Below are 13912 nucleotides of genomic sequence, written 5' to 3'. Positions count from 1 at the left end.
GTGCTTCGTACTGTTTCATTTAACTTCTACATGGGCGACAGCGCTGTAAATATGTCGTAGACTCAAGTGCACCGGAATTTCATGGCAAACGGGGTGCAGCCAACTAGGTTCCTGTGTTTTTTTTTTTATTTTCGTTAAACATTACGGAGCCTATCTTGTCATGTATTGACGTCACGGTTATTAAGTTATAATTTTAAAGTAGGGAAATTTCGGGGTACGGCGGCCTCTATAGCAAACACGTTGTTAAATACCCTTGGTCAGAATCGATCGATCGAAAGGAAGGAAGGACGGACGGATGGACGGACGGATGGCGGAACTTTAAATATCTCCTCCTCGATGCGATGGCGTATTAAAGTCCTTACACCTAATGAGAAGGTAACTTATTGAGGCGCGTATATGCGTGTGTTGCTTACGTGTTTTCGCTACTGTACGTAATGATAAAAAGGACGCAGGCCGAGCTCAAGGTATTCTGGAATGAGGATGCCTCTCCAAAGCTACATTCACATAATAAAGAGGTTTATTCTCTCTCTCACACACACACGCACACACAAAAGGTCTTACTTGTTTTGTTTGCTGGACCGCTGCGGGTGTAATAGGTTTCCGAACAGTCAAATTTTTGAATCAAATAAGAATACTAGAAGAATACGATCTTTGAATCAGTTCATTATTTTCTGCTTCCAAGAATAAAAAGAGTCATGGAGAAAGCACGTGGTTAAAAACTATTTGAAGGTATGCAATGCTACTGAAATTCTGTTGAACTAGGCAAAACGTGTAAGGTCATAACAAAGTCTGGGTGGCTTACAACGGAAACTTACGGCAGCCAGTGTATCTTGTGCTTGTATGGGCCCTTTCTTGTGGCAGCCATGCAGACTAATTGTAATTAACCAGTGTATTCGGCTACAGTCGTATATTCAAAAAGGTCGAATACCATTCTGTAATCGAAGAATTCAAATCGTTTTCGAAATTTCGAATCCTCGCGCACCCGAATCCCGTAAACACATTGGGGCAAGGCACACGACGCAGCCATTTACTCGGGGCCATCCGCTCCCATGTCAAGTTTCATTCATGACCGACTGGCGTCTAAGTGGTTTGTATCTCTCGATTTTTCTTTTCGCGCTTTATCATTATCCAGTTCGTATTTAAGGTTAATACGTTCATACATGTGCGATACATAACTTCATACATAAGGCTATGCGTTCATTTTTTTTACGAATTACGCGGCGCATTTTTTTTTTTTCAATTTAGAAAATTGTATGTGCCTTATAACTTCCATATCCGATATAAAGTATGGTCATATTATATGATGCAAAAATATAAATGTGGCATCGTGCGTACATTGTTACAATTGGCGAGACATTCTTGGTCTATGTGCAATTACCGCCTGCGCGTTGCGCTGTCGAATGTCATTCGTTGTGCACAATTAGTGTGCTTCTAGTATTCCTAAGAGTTTCACTCCTTAATCAGGCTGTGAATAGTTTTAGTCTGTATGTGCGCACCCGTGGGTGTGTGTGTGAAGTTCGTGTGTTCGTGTCATTCTGTATATAAAATTTCTCACCTAAAAGCTGGAGTAGCATATCAAGCCGTCAGTCAAGATAATATATCCATGATTGCACTAAAATCAACATGTACGTTTTCGCTCACTCTCATATAAGATTGCTGAATTTGTGGGCTATGGGGGCATGCGAGTATTTTTTTCTTGAGAAGCAGCTTTAGCTTGGTGCCAACTGTGATTTCCTCATTGAAATAAATGTAAAAACAGGAATGACTTCATGATACAATCTCTTTACTGATTTGAATGCAATGTGTTGCGTATGTGAGAAAATGGTAAATTATAGTGATACTACAAAGCAGAATTCTAATGTACGGCCTGGAATTTTTATTACCGGAAATTGGTAAGCTTAAAGAAATTGTAGCAAGAAGTTTACAAACCCGTGACTCAGCACAAAAACAGGTATTGCAGTTCTAATAATCGCTACTGTTACGACGTTTACGAGTGTCTTTCAGTAGTCCTACTAACAAATTATTGGTATATTTGAGAATGGCATATAATACATCCGTTTTGCCCGCTTTATGTGTATTATCAGTTGCAAACTTGATACTTAGTTTTTCTTTAATTCTGCAATTTTTATGAATTTATTCTGAACAATCGATGGAATAAATAAAAAACCTGCTTCCTACAGCCACTAGCTTTAGAACTGTTTTCTTTTAAATGCTAAAAAAACCTCATCAAAATTGATGTGGTGGTTGATGAGAAAAATTATTTCTCTATTACCATGTAGATAGGAGCTCCTCAGCTCGATTGTCAGAGAGTACCGTTTTCTGACTTCTGCAGTGCTTGCAACACTTGGCAGGCGGGATGGCCTCATTTTAGGTTGCAACTAGGTTTTCTTACACCGATCAGTACTATCTGACTCAGAACAGCATGTGTGATGAGCGTCCTTCAGCTTCGATCCGCCCGATACTTGCCTACGATCTCTTACCTGGCCGCATTTAACGTTCTTACATGTCTTCCAGCCCGACAGCTCCAATACTATTGCAACAGAACCAGGTTCGCTCAACTTGCTTTCTTTTTCGTCTGCTTTTCTTGACGTCACACAATCTACATCTCACTGCCGCAGATGCACTTCTTAAGACTTATTGTGCGGCTTAATGCTGATACTTTACGCATGGGATCTCGTCCGTCTCGGAGTTTTACGATGAAACAACCTCGTTTTCTTTGGGTGCAGCCTTGTCGGAAGTTCGCTTTCTTAAGCATTCCAGTATTAGGGAAAACGCACCCGTCCGGTGATCAGCGAATTTCAATGCACGGTCACGTCACTATACGTTGAAACACAGACACCATCATGAAGCTGTTTGCTAAGGGTTTGAGCACAGGTGATTATCACAATCGTCGTTTTCTATACAATACAGCGGGAGTACAAGCTATTCGAAGGCAGAAGTGGGCACATTTGAGTCTTGTTTCATCTGGTAAGACTGCTGCATTGAGTTAGTTGGCTTCGTGCTGTGTAAATTTCAAAGCAACATGACAAGGCACGGTAATGGTAGCATATATCCGTGATGTCATTTTATTTCGTGAGAGTGGCATTTCTTGGCCGCGGCCAGTAGCCCAGCGACTAAAGATGCTCTTTTGTTACTTAGCACTGTCTCGCAAGTTGGATTCGTCGCCGCCATGTCCGTATGCTGTTGGAAGCAAAATGTCCCCGGGTGCTGAAATCTTGGTATGCGTTAAAGAACACATGCTGGTAAACTTAGTATGAAAATTTTACTGTTACATCGAACATTTAAATGTTGTTGCCACTTTGGTCGCATACGTAGGCGGTACTGTACCGAATCTTGGTCACGGATGACGTAGTGGGTCTGTAGAAGAGAACTCCGTGAACACGACGTGTGAAAATGTGCATGGCGCCTGTATTTATGGTGATTGCCAAGGTTTTAATGTCTAAAGCAATGCGGCCAACATGTTCTTGCACCCCTCAGTGCGTTTTGGCTTATTTAAGCAGAAAATACTGTGCATTGTGGTTCTTCGTTAGAAGACTGTAAATACTTGCTAAGGCAAAGTGGAGGCAATATTCTCGCCAAACTAAAGGTTGCACAATCTTTCCGCTATTACATGCTCTAGAACGAGAGTACCCTGTTGACCTTGCACCTGTCTCACACCGACATCACAAGATGTGCTGGTCTTATCCGCTTACTTTTTGCTTCGTTTAGGACGAAACTCTGTGGGAAGCATGAATATTGTGAAGCTCCGTCCTATTGATTTTCTGTGGTCTTTCTATACTGAGCTTCTAATGAGTTTTTATTGGCAGTGAAGTCATCCACATTGAGAGGGCACTGTGTATAAAGAGAACCAAGCCAGACGACACTTTGTAACCTGCATGCTGTCTCTAATTGTGACGGCAACCGTTGTTATTATCCTAGCTTTCTTGGTGTGCACAACGGTGTCTGTTGCTTGCTCGAGTTGTTGTATTCTCACTTGTTCAGTGGGCGCGGTTCCCTTTGTTTCTCTGTCCTCACACATATGCACTGTCTCTCTCTCTCCTCTCTCTCTCTCTCTCTCTCTGTCTCTCCCTTTTCCTTCGTGTGTCGTGTATCCACCGCCTGTCGATGTGCCCTCCTACACTTGGACATGTTCCTCTACCTCCTTCCTCGTCGTCGTCCTCCTCCTCCCCCGCTTGGCTCGTTGCAGGACAAGCGCCGTGGCTCCTCAAACCAGCGCAGTCGCTAGCTCCCTCCAAAGGTGGGTACATGCATGCGCTCCGCTAATCACGCATTTTCTCTCTATCTCTTTCTCTTTCTCTCGGCATGTCCGCACCAGTGTATATGCACTCTGTACTAACCCACTCTTCATTCGATCTTCTTGTGTGGCCTCATTCCGTGTGCGTCTCATAGATATACGCGAAGGTGCCTAAAAGTGTTTTTTTATTAAATGCCTAATTATTTTTATCCCTACCCAACAAGGAAACCCGTCAGTCCATAACGTTAGACGATCGCTTCCAAGATAGGGCCCGCAACAGCGAGTGAATGAACCTTCGTGCTGCGTCTCGCTTCAACGTGAACTAATCCGCGAGAACACAACGCACAGGAACCTATAAGCACTCAGCGCACTCTGCCCCCTCGCAGATCGCTTTTAATTTAGGGCCCGCGCGTCTCGCTTCGAGGCGAACTAAGCGGCGAGAACGCAACGCATACGAAGCTATGAGCACTAGGCGCACTCACTCCCTATCGGAAATTGCTTTGTGGCGTTCTACTCTAGTGGCTGCAGCGTGTGGCGCGGCCACGCTGCCGAACGGGCCCAATCTTGAAATCCATCTGCGACGGGAACAGAGTGCGCCGAGTGCTGGTAGTGCGCGTTGTTTCCGCCGCTTAGTTCGCGTTGAAGCGAGATGTAGCACGAACATCAATTCGCTCGCTGCTGCTGCCGCGCTTCCTCACTCCAGCGTTTTTTACAACGAGTTTCCATGGTCATCGAGTAAGACGTGTTCATGTTTGCTTGAACATGCTTGACACCTTGCTTGTTAATTTAGTAAGCGAATGTTTACAAGTTCATACGGCCGATAAAACTACTATCCTTACTTCGTATAGCTGCCTACTAATTTGCTATCGCAATCGATGCTTCGCCTCTCGGGCAAAACTGCGACTTGCTTTAAGAAAGACAATGTTATGCTTCTCAAACGTTATTTTTTTAGATCTTTATCGCACCTGTAAGGTCGGCCAATTGTAGCGTAATGAATAAAGATCAAATGACGTGCCTTTATATACATGGACAATGCATGTAACAAAAAGAAATTCATTCATTCATTCAACCGGCTGGCCGATAGACTGTGCAGCCGTACAACCGATTGATTGGCTGGTGGGTCGGCTTTAGATAGATAGATAGATAGATAGATAGATAGATAGATAGATAGATAGATAGATAGATAGATAGATAGATAGATAGATAGATAGATAGATAGATAGATAGATAGATAGATATAGATAGATAGATAGATAGATAGATAGATAGATAGATAGATAGATAGATAGATAGATAGATAGATAGATAGATAGATAGATAGCATCTTGAATGGTGCATTTTGATTATTTCTTTGATTGATTGGCTTTTATTTATTTATTTATTTATTTATTTATTTATTTATTTATTTATTTATTTGAAAGCGGTCTGTTTGAGGGCCTCTTTTACTTTCCGCTCAGTAATTCGTTCCCTAATTGGTTTTCTCTCTGTGAGAGGAAGAACGACACTTTCACGAGACTGTGGGCAGAAAGTCAACGAAGGCCTCGCTGATTCGCTCTTACAAGACGTTCCAATTAGAAAGATCTAAATTAGAGTCTGCGCAGCACTTAACGTTTCGTCTGTTAAGATTGTAGGACGACTCCCGGTTGGCCATCTTTTCTTCTGACCTGCGTGACTTGCTCGAATAGATTGCTCGTCTTAATCGCCGAAACGGCGTTAATTGGAATCGAATTTCCCTCTCTTCGTTTTTTTTTTTTTTTTGGCGTCCCCGTAGCCCCATGACAAGCCCAGATTACTAACGTCTGCTGCAAGCGTTGGCCCTGAACTTTTGCAGAACTGTATTTGGCTGTAATGTCTTTATCCTCGTTCCTGTCGGAATCGAATATTCGAAGGCAAGCTAAAATGTGCTAGAATTTCATTTCTACGGCAATCATCTCGGGACCGTACGTTCACATCGCGGTAACCTTTGCAGATCCGCACATTATTGTATTTAAACGCACTGGCCGCACAGTTACATTTTAATAGTAACAACAGCCGTATCACCTTTGACAACGTTCCGGTTTTCTTTAGTCAGGCATGGGGCTAACATGTATTGAAGTAAAACTTACAGGAACAATTGGAAAATGTAACCCTCTGGAGCAAAGTTTAATGGTGTACAGCCTCCCGCATTTTTAGCTATATCTTGCGAGAACACTATAATATTCTCGTGCGTCGTCCTGAAGGGATCATCGTGTTAGACGACCCTTGCGCAGGAGAGCGCTTACTGCGCTTGAAACTACATCTGCCGGTCTCACCGGCAGAAGTATCGCCGTTCTGAGGCCCTAAAACGACGCGTGGTGGACGCTCGCATGATATAGCTAAATATGCGGGAGGCTGTGCACGTACGTCCACATGTATTTTTCGATGTGGTGAAAAGCAGAGATCGGATAAAAACCGGCGTCGTGATATCTCTATATATTCTCATTCAGTCTGCCTGGAGCTATCTCTCTATAGATAGATAAATGTAGCTTGCTAGCTAGCTAGCTATGCCAAACCTCCGTCTTCCTGTTTGTACCTGTCAGCATTCTATCAGTACGCACATATCTACGCGTTTTTCCTTTATCTATTTATTTAGTCCCCACAACCATTTCTCAGTGTTTCTCTCTCTGACGCTATTCGTTTTTTGCCATTCCTTCATTTCTTCTTGTCCCAGCGTTAAAAAAAGCGTGCAGGCCGTACCATTTATCCTCGGGACACTTCATTGCTAAGAGAAAAGCCGGCCTTTTGTAAGGAATCGCGAAAACAGGCCCGCTCAGCTTCTTTCTTTTTTTCGTCCTTTCGTTCTTTCTTTCCTTCCTTCCTTCTTCCGTCTATTCTTCCTCTCGGGCCCCGGCCTTTATTGCGCGTGGCTCTTGGCAGCGGCAAGCTCGTTTCTGGCTGGTGCCTGTACCCGCCTCCCTTCTTTATTGTACCGTGACCATTTCGGACCGCTTCGTGGCGAGCCGTGTAGAGAAGTGGTCGCGGAGGCAATCGTCGATGTGACTGCGCTAGGTACAAGAGTACGAACAAAAAAAAACTTATTTTAAAGAAAATGACTCGGGCCTTATCTCGAGTCCATTCACGTCGCGGATAGAAAGTCTTTTTTTTTTAGGTGCCGCTGCATTGGCTCTCTCTCTCTCTAGAAGATAACCTTCTTGAGATGCCCATTTTCTATCGTGGTATCATCCATTCTCAGGGAGAAGATAATTTCACTTTTTCCTCCAGTTGCGTCGTGATTTAGGAGAGCAGGGATCAGCGACGACCTAATTTGGGTTAGAAATTCAACGTCCGCTGACGCTTCAAAAATTTTCGCGATCCGCTAAATAAATTAGAAAACTCTAAAAACACAAGCATTCATTTAGTTTAGGGCTAGGGGATTCATAGACTACTCTTGATACCAAGACAGTGCTGGTAGTTGCCCTTAGCTCGTAAAATGCCCTAAAAGGCGAATTTTTATGATATCGCAACAATAGAAGTTATAGCACCTGCCTACTAGAGTGAATGTATAAAATGAGCACTTATGCATATTTCGTTTATTCGTACACTCCGTGCACCACAGTAGAGGCCCGAGTAGCTGCGGCGCTGAAAGAAAAAAAATAAAGGAGAGGGACAGAGGTGGATGAAGTAAAGGATGATGGAAATTTGCATATGCATTCGTGCGCCCTACGCGATCGAAAACGTGTTTATAGAGCTTAGCTAACGTTTGCTCTTTTGCTTTTATGGCAAATTGCATGGAAAGTCGCGTTTGCGTAGCTGTACTTTATTCGAAGATTATCGTTGTGTTAGCAGGAATAGCCGCGGAGTAAATGTCGAAATTTCGAAGGTTTCGTCAATTTTAAAGAGGTCTTGAAAAGAAGCAGTGTGACGAGCACACACACACACACACACAAACATATATATATATATATATATATATATATATATATATATATATATATATATATATATATATATATATATATATATATATATATATATATATATATGTGTGTGTGTATATATGCGCACACACGCACATTTCGTTTCTATAGGTGTTGTAAAGTAACGTTAATGAAAACTAAATGAAGGCTGAACTGCTTCTTCCGCTACTTCTCTTTAATATAGCGTCTAAACAGGCGGTCGTGTAGCACAAAGCGTCTTTTTTTTTTTTATTTCGCGAACTCAATTTCTCGTGTGCTAATCCAAGCCTCAAATTGTAAAGCAGTAATTTGGCCACATTTCGCCACAGGATTTCAATATTAAACGGAGATTTCGAGAAGCAGCACGATTTGTCCATAGGTCAAAATCTTATACCGTATTTTCGGGTCATTCGCGAAAATCTCGGAAATTGGTTCCTCGTGAGAAAATTGAGTCGTTTGCAGCGGTGTATATGCGCAAGCCGTCCAAACCACTTGAGCGTTCGCAAGCTCCCTGGTTTAATAAAACAGATGGTAACGCGCTCAGCGTGATTGCGGCCTCTCGGACAGCCATAGGTGAGCAGCCGGGCAAATGGCACGCGGGGGTGGAAGGAGCAAAATGCCGTGCAGTGTCCTTCCGCCATTTTCTGTCGAGGACCCCTAACGCTAATTTCAAAGGGGGAAACGAGTGACGCATTACCCGCCGTGGTTGCTCAGTGGCTATGGTGTTAGGCTGCTGAGCACGAGGTCGCGGGATCGAATCCCGGCCACGGCGGCCGCATTTCGATGGGGGCGAAATGCGAAAACACCCGTGTGCTTAGATTTAGGTGCACGTTAAAGAACCCCAGGTGGTCAAAATTTCCGGAGTCCTCCACTACGGCGTGCCTCATAATCAGAAAGTGGTTTTGGCACGTAAAACCCCAAATATTATTATTACGAGTGACGCATCACGCATAAGGATAAAGAAGGCCTGGTCACCAAGTATGCCGCTAAATTTGCTCAGAGCACGGCAAAGCGATTGCTGGCTTTGATGGCCTCCCCTTCTCGATCCAGTTTCCCGGTACTCCTTCCCTTCTTCCCCTCTTATTCCGAATGACGTCATTTATAGCGAGAATGAGGTTGGCGGGTGCGTGTGTGTTCGTGTGTGTACACAGTGCGTCATTTCAGATGCAACAGCTCCGCCGCTACCACGAAGATGCAATCTATCCTCGTTGCGCTCCCATCTAACCGCATTACGCTTTGTACTTTGCGGTTCTTTTTCCTATTCATTGTAGCACTATGTAGAGCACCGAACAACTTCTTGCTTGGCTGCTAGGCTCTCATACCATCCGACCTGGATCGATCGCCTCATATTTCTTCCTTTAAATCTTTATCGCGGTGTCCATCGCACCGTAAGCGACATTATGGTCGGAGATGATAAGAGAAGACATTTAAACAGTGACGTAACCCGGATAATATTTAAACAAAGTTTGTTTGTTTGTTTGTTTGTTTGTTTGTTTGTTTGTTTGTTTGTTTGTTTGTTTTCAAAACACCGCCTACGCCCGACACATAGACGCACGTGACGCGACTGAGCATTTATGGAAGCGTTGAGGCCCTCCATATTTTTGCCCCCGATGAATTCCTAATTTATTTTTTTTGTGAATACTGTGACGTAGTTTCCGCAGTCTTCTCAGGTTGGATATATTGTTTGCAGTGCAACGTACAAAAGAGGAATATAGAAAGACATATAGACAGACCTGAAAATTTGGCGACATGAACTGCACCATGAGAAAGACGTTGATTCATGTGTAACTCAAATATTGGCAGTGAATCTTGTGGTACAACATCATCAGTATGATTGCTTCACTCGTGTTGCTTGAACACACAAGATTACGCATCGCGCATACCGATGTCGAAAACATTGCAATTGCTACAGAACATAAAAATTTACTATTTTACGACGCAGCAGTGAGAATTCAATAATTGTGGCTTGCTGTGAATGGAAACTGCAGAGGCCAAGTATAAATAAATATTTGTAAACATCGTGGGATCGAATCCTGGCCACGGCGGCCGAATTTCGATTGGGCCGAAATGCGAAAACAACCGTGTAATGATTTAGGTGCGCGCTAAAGAACCCCAGGTGGTCAAAATTATTCTGGAGACTCCCCCCCCTTACAGCCTGCCTCATAATCAGATCGTGGTTTTGGGACGTAAAACTTCATAATCTTTTATTTCTAAATAAGCACAACATTCCCAAAGAGCTCAGTGCAGTCTGCACAGTCATAGATCAAAAAAGCAAGGAATGTGATAAGAAGAGAGTTCACAGCCACAACGTTGAATTTCTGAAATTTTACTAATGATCTCGTTGCAGAGGGCCCTGATTAAGCCAAAGCTTGTAATTTCTCGAATATTATCTGCACGAAGGATAAGTATGCTACGAAAAACGACTAATGCGTAGAACTTTCAGTACTTCCGGGATGTCTCCTACCAAGCTCATTTCCTTTTTTTTTTCCTTCTTCCCCCAGGCGCACAATGTTAGCGAATCCTTAATGAATCAGTTTTACTACCTTCACTGCCACTGCTACTACGGTGGCTACTGAGTACTGATTGTCAAGCCGCTGTCTCAAGACTAGAATGCGAATTTGAGGCTTCCTTGATCAATGCTATACTCCCACACAGTCCTGGAAAAACAACAGACTAAGCACATAAAGGACAGGTCTGCTCGTAGTCCGAGAGTCCGGGCCTGTACTTCATAAAGAAGTGTTTTTAAAATAAATAAAATACAAATAAATAGAAGTAACATTAAGCCTCGATGACCCGCGAACTAGACCTGCATTCAGCCATCTTATTGAGCTTTCTTCCCTTTTTCCCCAGCGCAGGATAGCTGGCTAGAGGGAGATCCTCAAGCCGACCACCGTGCCTTTCTTATCATTAAACGCTTTTCGTTCTCTGAAAAGAAAGCGCTTGTAAAACACTGTATCAGCTCTAAGCACCCACCCGACCTCACATTGTCCTCATTTTTCGGTTCCACATTCCCTTGTTCGTTAATTCTATCTGTGCCTCATCAGGACGGAGTGAATCAGAACAACCTCGCCCGTCCTGTCTGGAATCGTGACTGACAACCAGAAGATACCAACGTGCGCTGGTTAAGCGCTAGATTGAACAGGGCTTCCGAAGAAAATGAAGAGCAGACTGTCGCTCCCACGCGTTTCGCAACCTTCCGGAGTGCTGTGCGGCGAATCTCCCAAAGATAGCCAGAAACTCTTGCCGCTCCTTTCCGTACCTCGTTTATCCGCTTTTCTCCAACTACTTTTGCTGCTATACTTTATACAGCGACAGGTCATTACGTTAAGTCCCTTCCTTCCGTATATCTCTGTGACTTTGTGAAGGGCCCAGCCCGGCAGTAACAATATTACTTCTTTCACGCGGAGTTGCTCTCGCGTGGCGACTAACTTTGACCTTTGACCAGTGGCTCTCAGACGGACGCTGGTTATGCGAGGGAACAAAAGAAAAAGGAATTACAAAGTGACACGTGCGAAAACAAGGCGCCCTCTCGAGCCCCGTTTTATAGCTCGAGAGATACATGCAGCGTTTTGGGTACACAAGTCGCGTCAGCTTATCAAGGGCCCGAATCCTTGAGCGATTGGCACTTAAAAACGATTAGTTATTGACCGGCGGTACAGTAAAATCGCGATAGTCATAAAAAGCAAAACACACGGAGATCCTACGCACTGTAGAAATCGAAGCGTTTTGCAGGTCCTGCAAAACGCTTCCTGCATTGTTCGGGATTCTGCAAAACGTTACTCAATCGACCAACGTGTTCGTGTAAAGCGAGCCTCTCAGTTGAAGAAAAAATTCTTCCTGGTCTTGGACTGTAACCCGGGACCACCGCCTTTCCGGGGCAGCCGCTCTACCATCTGAGCTAACCAGGCGGCTAGCAGATGGCAGGGCGAAGTCGACATAGTCGACAACTCGAAGCAAAGGCAAGAGTTTGACGTAATAGTTCTTCGGAAACCCGCAAGGTGGAGAGAAGTGATTAAGGGAAAATGAGACATTCACCTAATCGCAGCAATTGCTACATAGAAAACCCATACGTGTTCCTCGAAAGAAAAGCCACTCAGTGGCGGGACTACCACCCGGGACTACCGCCCGGGACCACCGCCTGAGACCACCGCCTGGGGCCAACCCGGGTTGAAGTTCCAGACCAGGGTGAATTTTTCTTCAACTGAGAGGCTTTTCTTTCGAGGAACCCGTATGGATTCTCTATGTAGGGATTGCTGCGATTGGGTGGGTGTCTCATTTTCCCTTGTCGCACAACCTGGCTCGAGAACTGACGGGCAGAGCAGGAGACGCAATTACTGGGAACGGAGAGAGACCGGATGACCCAGCTTTAACGAGATCACCAAACACTATAAATTAGGAAGGGCCTATTTCCCCTCGGCGCACTCCGCGCTAATTAGGCAGCAAGAGAGGGCATGGCGCCTCTTACAGACAGATACATAACCAAACCCGGTGGCCTACCACCGCTACTACCCGGGCCTTTACACGGATAGAGGTAGATTCTGTCAAGAAAGGGAGGACCTACAACATATGGTTTGGGTTTGTTCTCCGACACCAACACAGAATAAAATGCACAAGACCAGAGAGCAGTGCGAGATCGCGTTGCTCTGCTGCGCATCGGAAGACCGACCAACTTGAGGTAATCCAGCAGGGCCAGGATACCGCCAAGGCCCAAGCACTCGAGGCCGTCATCTAGGTAGGGAGGCCTAGGTCTCAAATCTGCTGTACTGAAATAAAGCTTATTCCTCCTACTAACTGATTGTGAAGCACGCAGTGGTGGGAGACTTTGGATTAATTTTGACCACCTGGAGTTCTTTAACGTGCACACAATCCAAAGTACACTGGTGCTTTTGCCTTTGGCCCCCATCGAAATGCGGCCACTGTGGCCGGGATTTGATCCCGCGACCTCGCGCTTAGCAGCGCAACGCCGAAACCGCTATTGTTTGGACCGCACCGCTGGTACGATCGGTTGTTGGGAACTCGGCGCTGACGCCCGTGGTTGTACCTGGGTCGCAAGCCCCAAGGGTAGCGTTGGCCTGGCGGCCTGGGGTACAACTGGAAGCATCCGAAGGTCCCGGCAAAGCATGAGTCGACTGGTAACAACAAAACAACTTGTTTATTTTAACATCGCAAAGAGTTGGCGGTCAGGTTGACCGAAGTAGAGAGACGGGAGAGCACTTTACTCAACAGAAGAAATCGGAGCCCCTCTTTTTGGCGTCCGGGGGCAGCTGTTTTTATACTCTCGCAGTTGAGGGCAAGAAGGAACCCCTCAAAAGACGAGCACGTGAATGTACAATGGGCTAATGGTGACGCACACTGTCGAAGCGCTGCCGTAGCACCATGTCGAGCACGATCTCGTAGCACCCTGTCGTAGCGCTGCCGTAGCACCATGTCGAGCACGATCTCGTAGCACCCTGTCGTAGCGCTGCCGGTCGGGCACAATGACTGTAATGAGAGGATGATCCCTGCTTTCGCTTCGCCTGGTTCGGGCACAATGACTGGAATGAGAGGGTGATCCTTTGCGGTCGCATCGCCGCAGTCGCGCCTGGAAACACCTGCCGATGAGCGTTGCGGCGACGACGATCGGGCCAAAATGTCTGCCGCCCCGCCGCAGTCGCGCCGGCAAAACCACGTGTCGCAGGCGAAACGCAACAGACCGCCCCGCCGGGGGAAGGAGATCCCGATGGACAGGGGACTGCATCCGCTGTCCGGAGGGATGTCGCTCGAT

At 45.3% G+C, this 13912-nt stretch overlaps 1 protein-coding gene and 1 long non-coding RNA gene across 8 annotated transcripts in view; one reads left to right on the top strand and one right to left on the bottom strand.

Annotated features, from left to right (window-relative positions):
* dnc (phosphodiesterase dunce) overlaps nt 1-13912 on the top strand; it is a 708859-nt gene that overhangs the window by 534283 nt on the left and 160664 nt on the right. For 6 of the 7 annotated variants that reach the window (XM_075671523.1, XM_075671522.1, XM_075671521.1 and 3 more), the window contains one exon: nt 4187-4237. The exons of the other annotated variant lie outside the window; for it this stretch is intronic. In XM_075671523.1, the coding sequence (XP_075527638.1) occupies nt 4187-4237 (51 nt within the window). The remainder of the gene's footprint in view (nt 1-4186; nt 4238-13912) is intronic. 7 annotated transcript variants of the gene reach the window in all.
* LOC142559850 (uncharacterized) overlaps nt 1-13912 on the bottom strand; it is a 104923-nt gene that overhangs the window by 79629 nt on the left and 11382 nt on the right. The gene's annotated exons all lie outside the window — the stretch shown is intronic.

Source organism: Dermacentor variabilis, chromosome 10 (assembly GCF_050947875.1).
Source record: "Dermacentor variabilis isolate Ectoservices chromosome 10, ASM5094787v1, whole genome shotgun sequence".
NCBI lineage: Eukaryota > Metazoa > Arthropoda > Arachnida > Ixodida > Ixodidae > Dermacentor > Dermacentor variabilis.
This window is presented reverse-complemented; position numbering and strand designations above follow the sequence as displayed.